This window comes from Myxine glutinosa, chromosome 11, assembly GCF_964187855.1.
Source record: "Myxine glutinosa chromosome 11, kmMyxGlut1.1, whole genome shotgun sequence".
Classification (NCBI taxonomy): Eukaryota; Metazoa; Chordata; class Myxini; order Myxiniformes; family Myxinidae; genus Myxine; species Myxine glutinosa.
In genome coordinates this window covers 95925686-95942031 of record NC_136271.1, presented here as the reverse complement: position 1 = coordinate 95942031, position 16346 = coordinate 95925686, and the positions used below count along the sequence as shown (strand labels likewise).

General features: G+C 46.0%; 1 protein-coding gene across 2 annotated transcripts in view; it reads right to left on the bottom strand.

The window, feature by feature from the left end:
• MSH6 (mutS homolog 6) overlaps positions 1-16346 on the bottom strand; it is a 96503-nt gene that overhangs the window by 28062 nt on the left and 52095 nt on the right. For both annotated transcript variants that reach the window (XM_068131454.2, XM_068131457.2), the window contains exons 15-16: positions 10424-10604; positions 2219-2493 (exon numbers count right to left, since the gene is read on the bottom strand). In XM_068131454.2, the coding sequence (XP_067987555.2) occupies positions 2219-2493; positions 10424-10604 (456 nt within the window). The remainder of the gene's footprint in view (positions 1-2218; positions 2494-10423; positions 10605-16346) is intronic.

The window sequence follows — 16346 nt, the reverse complement described above, 5'->3', positions numbered from 1 at the left end:
GCTTTTCTACTCTTCATTGCTTTTATCGCTTTAGTCCCTGGTGTTGGGCTAGCGGCTAGGGTGCCGGCTTAGGATCCTAGGATCCTGGGTTCGAATCCTGGTCAATCGCTGAATTAACGCCAGGGGGGTTGACTCAGCCTGTCATCCTTCCGCGGTCGGCAAATTGAGTACCAGTTCACTGGTAATTCCCTGCTTGTCGTTAAAGGCGGCAAAAAGGGTTGGCGTCAGGAAGGGCATCCGGCCGTAAAACATTGCTTCAAAAAGGGGACCGAAAAACAACAACAACCACAGTTCCCGAAAAAGGCCAACCCCCGCTTGCGGGGAAAAATGGCCTCTAAAGGTGGGGTTTTTTAAATATTTTTTATTGCTTTTATCGCTTCCTCAACTTCTTTCTCAGTTATCTTCTCTGCCGGTCCTAAAACTGGGTTACTCTCTATGTTGCCATCCCATTCATTCTCTCTATTCAACAGCATTTCCATATATCTCTTCCATCTTCCTTTAATTCCATCTGGGTCTGCAACGATTTTTCCCACTTCATCCTTCAAGCAACTCACCCCCATCACATCACACCTCTCTTTCGCTGTCTGCTTTGCAATCCTAAATACCACTCTCTGACCCTCTTCCGAATCCAAGCGTTCTCCGAACATTTTCCTACATGCCTCCTGCGCCTTTGCTACCTCTTTCTTTGCAGCCTTCTGGGCTGCCTTATAACTTTGCTTTTTCTGCTCCCGTACCCTTTGCCTTCTGCCACTCCTTAAACTTCTTCCTCTTCTCGTCAATCCTCTTTCCAACTTCATCATCCCACCACCATGTTTCTGAGTGCCTCGGTGGTCCTTTTGTCCATCCACATACCTCACCAACGGCTCCCAACAGTATCTTTCATTGACATCCAACCACTTTCAAGCTCAACCACGTCATCCTCTACCCTACTCAGCCTCTCTTTTAATGCCTCCCTTACCGTCACCTCTTTCAACCTCCACACCTTCATTCTCGGTTGGTACTTCACCCGCCGAGCTCTCCTCGCACCTTTCTCCCTTATGTCGCAGACAACCAAGTGGTGCTGTGAAACAGCCTCCTCCTCCAGGATCACCTTTGTGTCCCGGAGGTGCCCCCTCTCTCGCCTACGCACCAGCAGGTAGTCGACGGTTGTCGTCGACCCACCTGACGTGTATGTAACAAGCTTATTATCCTCTTTCTGGAACCGAGTATTACAAATCAACAAATCAGCTCCATCAGCAAACTCCAAAATCCTTTCACCTTCTCCATTTCTCACACCATATCCGTAACCCCCATGAACTCCCTCAAAACTGTCCATACTCCTTCCCTTATGTCCATTTAGGTCTCCTCCTACCACAACAACTTCCTGATCTTTCACGTTTTCCATCAGCTTCTCCATCGCACACCAGAACTTGTCCTTGCGTGACACCAGAGGTTTGTAGTTATTTTGTATAAAATTATTTTTGAATTCAATTTTCCCTGTTTTTGTCGTGTTTTGGAAATAAACCCGTTTGGTTTTAAAAGAGATAAGGAGCCTCGTGATTCTTCTCCGTCCAGCACGTGAGCGTAAAGTCCGCCATAATTCACTGTCTGGGGGAGTTAAAGTCTGTTTGGCCCATCCGTTCAGAGGCGGTGTTCATCACCCTGAACACAACTGTATGTATGTATGTATGTATGTATGTATGTATGTATGTATGTATGTATGTATGACGAAAACTTCAAAATTGATCACCTGGTGTTTTACATCAAAAAAATTTATAGTGTGGTCCAGAAAGGCAAAATGTGGTTAAAGTATGTTCCAAAATATTTTTGAGGTGTAGTGTGCCCATAAAAATGATCAATAGGCGTAAATTTTACATTTTTTGCATTTTATAGCACAAAAACCCCAATGTTTTTCCAGAAAGGCCAAACATGGTTACAGTATGTCCCAATTTTGTTTTCAAGTGTACAGTGTGTTCCCGAAGAAAGTTTCACTTTGTGGAAATATCACCACTTTAAATTGTCCACCGTCGGTGGACCGATATGGGCACTCCCACGTGGAGGGCAGAAGATTCTGGGATATACAATTGTCTTGTAAGGGAAGCTGGAGAACAAGTTTACTCATATAAGGATACATTCCAGCAAAAATATAAAAACAAATTATAAAGTACAAAGTCAAAAAGGAACAATAAGAAAAAAAGCAAAAAGCACAGTCCGAAAGAATGGAGAAATGAGCTCTTGCCTGTCGCATCAGCGTCGACTTCCCTCCCATGTTAGGCCCTGAGACGAGGACGCAACGTGCAGGGCCTAGGCCTTTGTCTGCATCCTCCATGCCAATCAAGATATCATTTGGAATAAAATCATCCCCAAATGCACCACGGAACACACAGGGGTGCCGGGACTCTCGCAGCTCGAGCCATGGCGTCCCATCTTCAGGGAGTTTAACAATGGGCCTGCACATGGAGCCTCCTACCATTCCACCACCCTGGCTGTAGTTGGCCAGGCTCAACAGAACATCTGCAGGAACAAGAGAAGGTATAAAGGCTGTGGGGGGTTAAAGCCATCAAATGGGTAATTTTACTTTCAAATAAGGGCTCCAAAGTTGATGTTTGTTTATCACTGGATGATTTTAGCAAAGGAAAGTGATAAAACGCTCTCAAAGGCCACTGCTAACAAACCAGACATCATCTATTTAAGAGAATCTTTCCTCGCGCACGACGTCCCCGACTCCTTTGTGTCTCTCCCCGGTTATTACCTCCTCCGATTTGATTGGCCTGAACCACGCCCCAGTGGCGGAGTTGCACTTTACATCAACAACTCGATTTCTCACTGCCCTTATAATGACCTTGCACCTCCCAACCTCCAGGAATACCTCTGGCTGTCACTTCCCCTCCTCTACCACCTCTTGTTCATCTGTGTGTGGTGTCATCCTCCTAACAGAGATGACTCAATCTACATCTCTCTCAGACAACATGGTGTTACGGATTCGTCACTTCCGCTGTTGTGGTTTTCCTCCACTTGAAAGATTTCTGATTCTATGTACTATTATTGTCTTCCAAAGGTTTATTGTTTATGAACAGTTATTAAAAGTTTAAAAGGTTACCTTAAAATGATACAGGAACCCGAACCGGAAGACAAGGAGGTGAAGAGGAGGAGGCAATGAGAAAAGTCGGAGAAGAAGCTGGTTGCTTTGCGTTCTGGATCGAACGTTGTCGAGCAAGAGACACGAGTGAACTTTGGGTTTCCTGGAAATGGATTCCGCGATAGAGTTGTTATCGCTGTGACTGATCAAACCTGCGTGTCAGGTTGGCGTTGGATTCGGAGGAACCATCGTCGTGTGATTACGTCTCAAGTACGAGCCGTCCGCCATTTTGACTCATGCGCTTCGCGCGTCGAGCAATCTTTCCTTGCTTCGTCAACCGTTTCCACCGCGTTCAGACATATCTGTGGTGTGTGTGTGCACCGAGGCTTCTGACGATTACTTTGTGGCTCGCCGCCCATTAACAGTGAAAGTTCGTACCTGGAGGGGGCCTTTGGATTTCCCAGTCGCCGTGAGTGCGCCGTTGTGCCACTTTAACCACGTGACCCTTTTCTCCACTTTGGGCCGCGTGCGCCTTGGTGCCGTTTTGGGCGGAGTGTCTGTGCCTGCCCTCGGAACGAGATTCTGGTTTTGAGTCGACATCGTTCCGTTGATCACTGGAGGAGACCAACTCTGAGCTCGAAGACGGGAATATAGAGACATTGGGGAAGGTTCTTTCCACTCACTTGGAACACTGAGTTACCTTATGCATGCTAGCTGATGGAATAGAGAGTACACTCTTAATTGTCATTTGTGGTAATGTTATTCCTGTGTGTTTATAATATATCATTGCTTTGTTATACCCATTGGTGTGGTTTCCTTATTGATTTCGACACGGAGTAGTATATATTTTTCTGCCGTGATTCCTCCCGGGGTTCGGAGGTATACCGAGACCAGGAGGTCGGGGAGGAACACGTAACAATGGACACACTTTTATCCAGTCATCCCAACTCTCTCTTTCTCATATGTGATGATTTCAATTGTCACCATGCAAATTGTAACTGGCTGTTGGTACCTCTCTCACCAGCCATGGCATTACAGCAAAGAACTTCTGTGACTCCATGAGACCGACTCAATCTGTATACTTTCCAACCCAGATTTCTCCTAATGGCAAATCCTTCCTTCTGGACTTGGTGATGACTAACTTTCCCACAAATGTCTCCTGTTCTTCCACTGCCCCAATTGGTTCATGCAATCATATGCTTATGAAAGTCAATATCTCTCTGGCTATTCTTCGATATTCTTAGACTCAATGCTGATGAGTCTCACATTCCATTTTAGCAGATTGGCAGGGAGTGCAAGCAGCCATCTCTCTTCAGGACTGTTCGCCCATATCGACTTCCCTTGATGTTAACTCAGCCAGGGAGTTCGTACACACCATTCTGCTCCCTCTCATGCACAGATTCATCCAATGTCATCTTCAATTATCCTACCCTTCTTCCCATCCATGAATCCTGTGGTGAGGCAGTTGCTCTGAAGCAACTTGCCTTCTCTTCCTGTCACTCATGAACGTCTGACTTACGAAGTAACCTCCATAATATACCATTACCGGGGGACCCCGCTATTCGCCGGTTTCGCTATTCGTGGGGGATACGTTCCTGGAAAATCCGCCAATAGCGAAACCCGTGAATAGCGGGGCATTGTTTCAATGGAAAAAGGGGGGATATGTTCCAGTCGCAAAGATTCGCGCAGAGAGGAACAAACCACGAATGGCGAGGCAAAATCTGCAAATGGAGAGGCAAATCCCACGAATGTCGACAAAAATCAGCGAAGGTCGATGAAAATCCCCGTGACATTGTTTCAATGGGGAAAAGGGGATACGTTATAGGTTCCTGGCGGTTCCTGATTCACAGAGGAAAATTTTTAAAGTTTAAAATGTTTGACAGCAAATGCACAAGTTTGCAGTCACAAAAAAAAAGTGCTAAAATTAAAAAAACAAAAAAAACAACAACACCAGCTACCATTTCCAATTTACTGAAGGAATGTGATTACAGTTTATCAGAAGTGCTTAACCAGGTTAACCATACCGCACCATGAAAGAAAAAAAAAAAAACACAACAGAATCATGTAACGTTAAAAAAAAAATTATTTTGCAAGCACATGCAACTTTCAAATAATGATGATGCTGCTCATGAAGATGATGATGATTAATTAAAATCCCATGAATTCCTCGAACTCTGAGGATGACCCAAATTATAGTCCTGGAACATCGGGCACTGAGGGAGAGGCAGCAGTTGAGGGTGTTAGTGAGGACGCTGGTGAGGACATTGAGAGGGCTGAATGAGAGGGTGCTGATGGTCTTGAAGTGGAGGGAGCAGGGCTGAAGAAATAGGTAATGGAGAGCTGCCTGCAAGATTGCCGCAGGTTTCGATGCAGCTCTTTGTAGGGGAGAAGCAAATCATCCAAGCCCCTCTTGAACTTGAGGTACCTCTCCATGACTGGGTCAGCATCTTCCAACTTGTCAACAAGCACCCGCATGCCATGCAGCAACTCACCCAGGAACTGGACTGTGAGGTTAGAACTCGGCACCTCTTCCTCATCATTGCCTGCCTCCTCCTCCTCCTCCTCGGAAACCGTTATAATGGCCTCCAACTCCTCATCAGTGAGGTTGTCGTCATGTGAGGCAATGCGATCCTCCAACTCCTCAGGCTGCATGTCATCAAATCCTTCCCCTCACAACTGCCAAGCCAACCCAACAATCACATGCCTCTCCTCCATGTTATCGGGAAAGCCAGTAAAGTTTCTGACTGCCTGTGGCCACAGGTTGTGCAGCACGCATTGATGGTGGAGGTTCTCACCTCATCTAGCGATTCCTTGACGGCGCCGATGCAGTGGGCAATGTTGAAATCCTACCAACACAACACTGCCCGACGGTGAGCCCCGGGTAGGAAGCCATCACATCCAAAATGTGGCGTAAGGTGCGACGGGTGTAATACGTTTTACACGTTGAAATCACACCTTGGTCGAGTGGCTGGATGAGGGAGGTGGTGTTGGACGGCAGGAAGATCACCTCGACGTTCGGGTGAGCCACGTCCAGGTACGCGGAGTGGCCAGGAGTGTTGTCCAGGAACAAGAGAACCTTGAACGCAAGGTTTTTGTCCACTATGTCCCTCTCCACCTGAGGGAGAAACAATTATGGAACCAGTCCAGGAAGACTGCTGCCATCACCCAGGCTTTCCTCTTGGCCCTCCTAAACACGGGCAGAGTTTGCTTGTTCTTGCCGTTGAGAGCACACAGCTTCAGGGAACGGTACATCAGGGGTTTCAGCATGGTGGGTGGGTGGTTCGTGTGCAGCCACCCGGCTGCTGGTTGCCTCATTTCTCTGTGGGCGCGTCTGCCGCTGATGCAATGGCTCTCCCTTAACCAGTTATCTGGTACTCATTTTGCCGACCTCGGAAGGATGACAGGCTGTCAACCCCACCTGGCGTTAATTAAACGGGATTCAAACTCAGGACCTTAGGAACCCAAGCCCGCCACCCTAACCATTAGGCCAACACCAGGTGATAGCATGAAGTCCAATTTTGCATTTGCACAGAGGAGAAGAGATACCCGGTCCTTGGCAGACTTGAATCCCGATGCTGTCTCCTGATCTTCGAGATGAAAGTTTTTGTGGACATCTTTTTCCAGAAAAGGCCGGTAGAGCCTAGGCATTTAGGATGTAGGATTGCGAGCATTGTGGGTAGTTGCGGGAGGTACTCTGCCCATTGTTTGTGGGGGATGTTATCGGATGATACCGTATTGAGCCTATCTGTTAATTTCAATTATAGATTAAAGGGGAACGGACATGAGTATAGACATCAAATGCTTAAGATTAATTAATTGTAGCAACAAAAAAGATTAAGTTTGGCGCAAAAATTGTTGCTCTAGCATGCGTGAATCGTGAGATATCCGAGTTTTAAAATGCCAATAGCAGACGATTTCTCTCGCGCCAGCATCTCGCGATAATCTGCCCTCCACGATGTGACGTCATCGGAGGAAGCTGATGTGACTGCGCAATAGTAAACAATGGCAGACACCGACTCCGATAGTTGAGTAAGTCTGGATATCAGCGATATTTCTGACCAATCTGATGCGGAAAATGAAGAGAAAGTTAATAATCTTGGGGAATCACACTCGATTCTCCCATACAGATTCGAACCATACCGTCCAGAGAGTGAAGAAGAGAAATCGTCGGACACAGACACAATGGCGATCGATTTTGATCTCGGGCGCCTCCAAAATACTGAATGGTATTCATTTTTATCTCTTTTTTAATTGAAAAAGTTTCTTTTTCTGGTCAATGGAATACATAACTAATATTTAATTAATGTTCGGTGCCATGAGGCAAGAAATGGATAGAAACACAGAAACGAAATACGACTTTATTGACTTAGTGCAGCACTGCAGGTGTATCAGTTGTAAATGTATCATTATAGCACTCTCTATAATGCAAGCAATCTCTGTGTGTCTGTCTGTGTGTATGTCTGTGACCGCTGTTTCTCGACAACCACTGGTCCGATCTAAGTGAAACTTGCCAGGTATATTGCTGGGGATCTGAGGATGTGCCTTTTCAAGGTTTGCTATTAATCGGACAAGTGGTTACCAAGTTATGGCCATTTATTTAGCAAACACATACGTTTTGTACGTGAATGAAGGAACAGCGAAGGACGAGAGCGAAGGAACGGCGAAGGACGAGAGCGAAGACCGAAGGAACGATGCAAGTTTTAATTTTTCTTTGCACGTGCGGTCAAGCGACAGCGAAGGAACCGCGTGTGTTTGTTGTTTCTGCCTCGCGGTTTGAAAATTGAATACTTGGCCATTATAACTAATTTGCGATTAATCGTAACTGTGATATGCGAACTTCCGGACAGCGAGGCCTTATTTTTGGTACGTACGTCAACGTACGTATGTCCACGTACTTACCTCCCCGCACTAGCAGCAGCCACACAACGACTGGGCGAACAGCGAAGGACGAGAGCGAAGGAACGGCGAAGGACGAGAGCTAAGACCGAAGGAATGATGCAAGTTTTAATTTTTCTTTGCACGTACGGTCAAGCGACGGCGAAGGAACCGCGTGTGTTTGTTGTTTCTGCCTCGCGGTTTGAAAATTGAATACTTAGCCATTAAAACTAATTTGCGATTAATCGTAACTGCGATATGCGAACTTCCGGACAGTGAGGCCTTATTTTTGGTACGTACGTCAACGTACGTATGTCCACGTACTTACCTCCCCGCATGTACGGGCACGCACTAGCAGCAGCCACACAACGACTGGGCGAACAGCGAAGGACGAGAGCGAGGGAACGGCGAAGGACGAGAGCGAAGACCGAAGGAACGATGCAAATTTTAATTTTTCTTTGCACGTACGGTCAAGCGACAACGAAGAAACCGCGTGTGTTTGTTGTTTCTGCCTCACAATTTGAAAATTGAATACTTGGCCATTAAAACTAATTTGCGATTAATCGTAACTGCGATATGCGAACTTCCGGACAGTGAGGCCTTATTTTTGGTACGTACGTCAACGTACGTATGTCCACGTACTTACCTCCCCGCACATACGGGCACACACTAGCAGCAGCCACACAACGACTGGGCATGATTCCAACTGATCGTAACGAAAACAAAGCGATGTTCTGATCGTCACGAAGCCACCAAGGCTTTAAGAACGAAAAACTGGGTTACTTCGCAAACGTCATTTCCGGTTTGCGGTTTTGACAAAACTGATTTTGCTTGTTCGGCGATATTTTGACAAATTCTAATAAAACCGCGAGGGATATTTGTGAAATGAACTCAATAGAAGTGTTTAAGATATGTTTATGTTTCGAAATCTGCAAAGTTGTTTTGGTCGTGTCCGTTCTCCTTTAAATGAAGCATTTGCATTCTATAATTCGCAGGGTTGACATGTTTTCGTCGCTGATGGAACATCCCCAAAAGTATTTTCATTGTGTAAGATCTTTGATGATACTTTAACGTAAATTCCAACCTGTAATCGATTTAATGAAGCGTTTGCATTCTACAATTCACTGAGTTGACTTGTTTACACATCTGGTGGGATATCCCGCAAAGCTCGCTCATAGTGCGGCTAAAATTCGCCGCGAAAGCTATGAAAACGCAAAGCACACAGCAGTGCATGTACAAAAATTTACTGTATTGTATAAACAGGTCATGCTCGCGGCTTGTATAAGTTTTTTGGTTTTTTTTGCGTACGGCCAGCTGCTTTTTGCATGGCCAGTGAAGCATGGGTTTTATAAATGTGTCAAGCTGGCGGCTCATGAAATTTTTTTGTGCCCCTGAAAAACCACAAATTCACCGGACATGGCCGCGAATAGGGGGGGGGGGGGGGGGGGGAAACAGCGATTTTGCAGAGCATGGCCACGAATAATAAAAAAAAAAACACGAATTCACGGGACATGGCCGCGAATAGGGGAAAAAAAAAACCGCGATTTTGTGGAGCACAGCCGCGAATAGAAAAAAAAACACAAATTCACGGGACATGGCCACGAATAGGGGGAAAACACCGCGATTTTGTCGAGCACGTCCACGAATAATAATAAAAAAAACACGAATTCACGGGACATGGCCGCGAATAGGGGGGAAAACCCGCGATTTTGTGGAGCACGTCCATGAATAATAATAAAAACCACGAATTTGCGGTACATTTTTCTGCGAATAGAGAAACACGTTACATTTTATCAACCGTGAATATGCGGATTCTGCGAAAAGCGGAACCGTGAATAGCGGGGTCCGACTGTATTTTCTAATAACCGAGATACGAGAGACTCATATTTGCAAACCAAACATCGTAAGCAGAGCAACTCGGGACTAGTTGGTTCGGCGGCACGTGAATCATTCTTCGACGAGTTGTATGGAGTCTGAGCATCACGTGGTCAACACTTCACAGCATCTGGTGTACTGTACTGTACTATTTGGATCCATTTTGTTTACGCACATTTTTGCGTTTATCGTGACATTACAACGAACCATGATCATGGCTGATAAACGTATTGCTCGTGATTAGTCATTCTCATTTTATGTTTATTATTTTCGTCATGTTTGTTGTCAGTCATTCTCGACGAGATTAATTATGTTTGAAATAGATTTTCTTTCAGCGTTTCAGCTGAATCATGTTAAATAGGTTTTCTTGGCTTGATTGTAGAACCGAACCTATTTATAACACTTGGTCTATGGGAAATTGAGTTCTGACTTACGAACGTCTGACTTCAGAACGATTTTTCGGAATGCTTTGCGTCTGGGACCCACTGGACAGTATTTTTGTACAAACGCATTCACAAAACGATAAAAGCATATCGCGGAGGTGGAACGTTGTGTCAGAAATCAAACATTTTCAGAAATTAGGAGACATCAAACATCAATTTTTTTAAGGCTTACCAAGCACAGAGACACATTCGACGGCCGCAATCCACCGCTGGTAGCTACTATCGAAGTGAGAGAACAATCGACGCATGCAGTCGTTCTGCAGTGCAGTCCTGCGTTCTTCTGCTGCTGTTAGCTTTCCAAGCAGCCGTTCTATCTTCGGTGTCCAGTAGCGTTTACAACCTTTTTTGGTACTCTGAGCAAGCACAAACAAAAACAGAATTATAAAGCATTTCCATCAGAGTGTAACCAAAGTTCGAGCATCCAGTACACTCAAGATTCGTTCCGTCCACAAATAACCTTGTAATTGATGCAAAAGGACAATGTCATCTCTCCAATGTCCTCACCTTGCATGCGAGATGCGAGTGTAGTGGTGTGAGAGTTACACGAGCACTCACAACACGTACCAACACAGCTGAGTGTGCTCAATGAAAACCCGGCAGGCCCCCTCGTTGAAAACAGCAATCACTTTTTTAATCAACCACATGCAGCCATGACGTAAATAATCCACACTCCCAGAACGCCCGCTCCTATTTGTTGAAACCCAGCTCAAAGCTCATTGGTGAGTTTCAATACTCAGTATCACAGAATACGACGTCCCTCCCCACCTTAGTGGTACACACAACTTTTGCTGTAAGATGATTGGCCAACAAAAAACAACAACAACACACTATTATTACCAATCCTTTTTGAACCTATTCTGGATGGATATTACTTCAAACAGTTTGTAGATTTTGTCATTCTACACGTTATCATACTACAATACAGTCAAATTCAAGCACAACTAACTTGTGATAATATTGTCTTCACTGGACAACAAAACAGAAATATTTCAACACAAACAAAATCATCCGAAAAAAACCCAAAAGCACGAGAAGGAAGAAACCAAAGTGATCATTGGCTTTGAGAACTTTCCCTTTGGCAATGTTCATGACTTCTGTTTCAGTTTGTTGTACTAAATTTGAAAACTAGTTGGTGACCTAGTCTTTCAGTTATTGAGGCTTCTTTCGTGCTCTCTGGGATCGTTGTTCTGACTCAAGATTGTCTGCTGAAGTGTCTTCTTCAGAGTCTTGTGGTTCTTTTCCTCCTCTTCCATTCCAATTCAAATCAGGCCTTTGCTGGGAGATCTCCTGGAAAGACATCTTTGGGACTATCTTGAAGAAAGAGGAGTTCCTGGTAATCTGCTCGTCTACTCTTCATGAAGACACCGGGAGATCTTTAATGTTCGCCAAATAATGCCAACAGAAACTGAGTATTGAAACTAGCCAATTAGGTTTGACCTGGGTTTCAATACTCAGTATCACAGAATACCACAACGAGGACTGTGCAACAACACGAACGTGGACATTTTATTGCAGAACATGTAAAATCAGATCAGTGGTGGAAATGTGCAAACATCAAACAGTCCAAAACAAGGAGGCCTTGAATGGCCCAAGCAGCCAGCTTGACGTCAAGCAGAGCAAGATGCGAGATTGTGTTGAATGCCTGAGATAGTTACGTGGAAAGGGTCTTGTCCTATTATTTGAGATTTACAGTTTCCAAATGTTACTGAGAGAAAAGCAATAGTATGTCCAGACTGGTCAGAGATCAGTCGGTTCGAATACAACAACACAACATGCATTTTAAGGCCATTTTCCCTGCTAGAGCGGGGGTTAGCCTTGCGGTCCCCATGACAATATTCTCCATTTTGCCATATTTTAAGCATCTCTCCTTGTTAACCCCCTTGCCCGCATTTCTTTTTCCACCATCTTTAGCCAAGTCTTTCTCGGTCTTCCCCGTCCTCGACTTCCTTCTACATTCATTTCCATCACTCTTCTCAACCAGTCACTTTCATCCTTCCTCAACACATGACCAAACCATCTCAACCTGTTCCTCTTTACAGCATCAATCACAGGCTCTATTCCCATCATCTTTCGCAATTCATCATTTGTCTTCCTCTCTCTCAACGGCACTCCACACATCCACCGAACCATTCGCATATCCACCCTTTCCAGCCTTCGTTGCTGCTCGACATTCCTGACCCGTCTCGCTCCCATAAATCATAACACTTCTCACACATGCAGCATACACCTTTCCCTTCAGCTTCAACGACACTCCCCTCCGCATCAGCACGCCACTCAGTTCCCGAAACTTCTTCCATGCACATCTCAATCTAGCAACCGTTGCCGAGTCTGATCCACCTTCTCCATTCAGCATGTCTCCGAGGTAGCAAAATATTTTCACACCTTCCAGCTTCACGCCGTCTCCAAGATCCAACTCAACATTTCCTCCATCTGCAGCTCCCTCTGTGCACACCTTACATTTGAAGGTAGCTGCCACACTGGTTAATGATCCTCTCAGACCACTACATTTTTGATGAACCCACTCAGCGCACATTGTACATTGAATAGAGTTCACTCCGACACCCTTCCTGCACACAGCACAGGGCCACTTCCCAGTTCTTTCCACCTCACCACATGCTTTACCACTTGCCATCACCTTCGTCTTTCCTATATTCACCTTCAGACCTTTTGTCTCCATACATTCCTTCCACTTGTTCATCTATTCCTTCAGTCCATCCATACTTTCCGCAATCAACACCAGATCATCTGCATACAACAACTCCCACGGTAAACCCTCCTTTACGGTCTGAGCCAGCACCTCCATCACAGCTACAAATAGTAGTGGACTTAGTACCGACCCCTGATGCACTCCCACCTTCACCTCAAACTCACCACTGTTCCCGTCCTTCGTCCTTACAGCTGTGCGCGCTCTTTTGTACATTGCCATCACAACTCTGATCAACCATTCCTCCACTTCTAACTTCCTCAATGCCCATGTCAATACTTCGCGTGGAACCCTATCGAATGCTTTCTCCAGATCAACAAACCCAAGACACAACTTCTTCCTCTTCTCCATGTACTTCTCCTGCAACTGCCTCACAATAAAGAGCGCGTCTGTCGTTCCTCTTCCTGGCATAAATCCAAACTGCATTTTTTTTTTTTTTTTTTTTTTTGTATACTGAATCGAGGCTCGTGAAAGAGCTAACATTTACTTCACAAACAAATCAACCAGACAAACAAAATATATAAAAAGAGGGAGCGGAAAACAAGATGGGGAGAGAAGGGGAAGCACACAAACACAACATTTGAGAGCAGGGAGATGTGTGGAAGGGAGAGGGCTTGGGGGGAGGAGGCGTGGGAAGGGGGGGGGGGGGGGGGAGGAGAAGTATAAAACACAAGGACACCAAGGACTTCCAGGACAGAAGTTGGTATTTCAAAAAAGTGGATTTGGGGTGAAATTAGCGGGGGTAGAAAAGATCAAGGTTTTGGATGGGGGAAGATAAGAGATGGTGGTGAACAGCTGTTTTAAAGACCTGGAGGGTGGAGTGGGATTGAAGAGAGTGAGGGAGTTTGTTCCAGAGGTGGGAGAAAAGAGGAATTAAGGAGTGAAGGTGAGCAGAGAGTCTTGATTTTGGCAGTTTGACCATACGAGGGTTGCAGGCAGATCTTGTGCGACCTGTAGGAATATTTGCGGGACAGAGCCCAGAGAGAGCTGGGGGGGCAAGGCCAGAGAGGAGTCGGTAGAAGACGGAAAGACCACCAACCTGCCTGCGGTGAGTGAGTGAGAGGCCCTTGGAGTTAGCTTCATCGCGGGAGATTCCAACGATTCTGAATGCTTTGGTTTCAACAGCGTGAAGACGAGCTAGGTGTGAGGCAGGAGCACCAGCCCAGAGGGGAGAGCAGTATTCCATTGAGCTGCGGATGAAATTTTTTCGATCTCGATCTTCATTTCGTCGATCATTTCGTCGATCTTCACCTTCTTCCTTATCCTCCTCTCCAACACCCTTTCCAATACCTTCATTCCATGCTCCAATAACTTTATCGCTTGGTACGAGCCACACTCCAGAGGGTCACCTTTCCCATTGTATAGAGGGATGAGGGTACTCAGTTCCCAATCCACTGGAATGCGACCTTCTTTCACCACCAAATTACAGATCTTTGCCATTCTCTTCACACCCCAACTTCCTGCTGCCTTCAACATATCTCCCACAACTCCCGTCGGCCCTCCCGCTTTTCTACTCTTCATTGCTTTTATCGCTTCCTCAACTTCCTTCTCAGTTATCTTCTCTGCCGGTCCTAAAACTGGGTTACTCTCTATGTTGCCATCCCATTCATTCTCTGTATTCAACAGCATTTCCATATACCTTTTCCATCTTCCTTTAATTCCATCTGGGTCCACAACGATTTGTCCCACTTCATCCTTCAAGCAACTCACCCCCATCACATCACACCTCTCTTTCGCTATCTGCTTTGCAATCCTGAATACCGCTCTCTGACCCTCTTCCGAATCCAAGCGTTCTCCGAACATTTTCCTACATGTCTCCTGTGCCTTTGCAACCTTTCTTTGCAGCCTTCTTGGCTGCCTTATAACTTTCATGCTCTGCTTTTTCTGCTCCCGTACCCTTCGCCTTCTGCCACTCCTTGAACTTCTTCCTCTTCTCGTCAATCCTCTTTCCAACTTCATCATCCCACCACGAGTGCCTCGGTGGTCCTTTTGTCCATCTACATACCTCACCAACGGCTCCCAACAGACTATCTTTCATTGACATCCAACCACGTTCAAGCTCAACCACATCATCCTCTACCCGACTCAGCCTCTCTTTTAATGCCTCCCTTACTGTCACCTCTTTCAACCTCCACACCTTCATTCTCGGTTGGTACTTTACCCGCCGAGCTCTCCTCGCACCTTTCACCCTTATGTCGCAGACAACCAAGTGGTGCTGTGAAACAGCCTCCTCCCCCGGGATCACCTTTGTGTCCCGGAGGTGCCCCCGATCTCGCCTACGCACCATCAGGTAGGACGATGGAGGACAAGTTCCACACCAGAACTTGTCCTCTTCATCGCTCCGACCAACCTGCGGAGCATATCCCGAGATGACGTTCACCAAGAGCTTTCCAATCATCATTTTCACCATCATCAACCTTTCACTCACTCTCGTCACACTCATCACACTGTCTACAAACTCCTCAGAAAACAGGACACCAACACCATTCACGCCCTCCGGGCACCCTTGCCACACAAACTTGTATTTCTGTCCCTGCCTACCCTTCACCATTCTCACACCACTTCCCTTCCATCTCGTCTCTTGCACACAACATATGTCCACTCTTCTTCTGATCAATACTTCCACCACTTCTCCTGATCTCCCTGTCATTGTCCCGACATTCCATGTCCCAAACCTCAGAAACCGATCTCCACTTCGGGCTGTACCCTGCCCATATGTAGTTGTAATTGTCATGGTTCTCTTTTTGAGGCAATGTTTTTATGGCCGGATGCCCTTCCTGACGCCAACCCTCTTCGTCGCCTCTTACGACACGCAGGGATACGGTGTACCTATTCTAACCAGGGTACACACCGTAATAGATAAGAATAGATGAGGAAAGACAACGTCAGCAGCGATGATAGATTCCATGAGTTTGCTCGGAATTAGAAGGAAGGTTAATGACCCAAACCTGAGAGGATATATTTCTTCAGGTATCTCGTGGTTGAGAGCGATATCTGCTGCCTTGCAGGAAGATGAGAAGTGGCTAACGAAGGAGGAAAAAATTTAAAGAGAGCAGACAAGGAAGAGGCAGGAACAGCTGTGCAAGATTTGAGAACATGGATACCGAGGACATCTTCACCCGTCGCCGATAACGAGACAAGGCGAGACAGAACTCTCTCTACATCTTAGCGCATGAATAAAAGAGTATGGAAGACAGTGGGTACAAGGCAGATGCCCACATGTGGAACCAACTTCCACATTCTCTCCAATCTCATTCTTCCCTCCAAATGTTCAAGACTGCTGTTCATCACCATCTCAGATCATCATCCCCCATCCAAATCCAGGATCTTTTCTTCACCTGTTTACCTCCCTGCCCCCCCCCCTCCCGCCCACTCTCCCCCACCCCTAGCC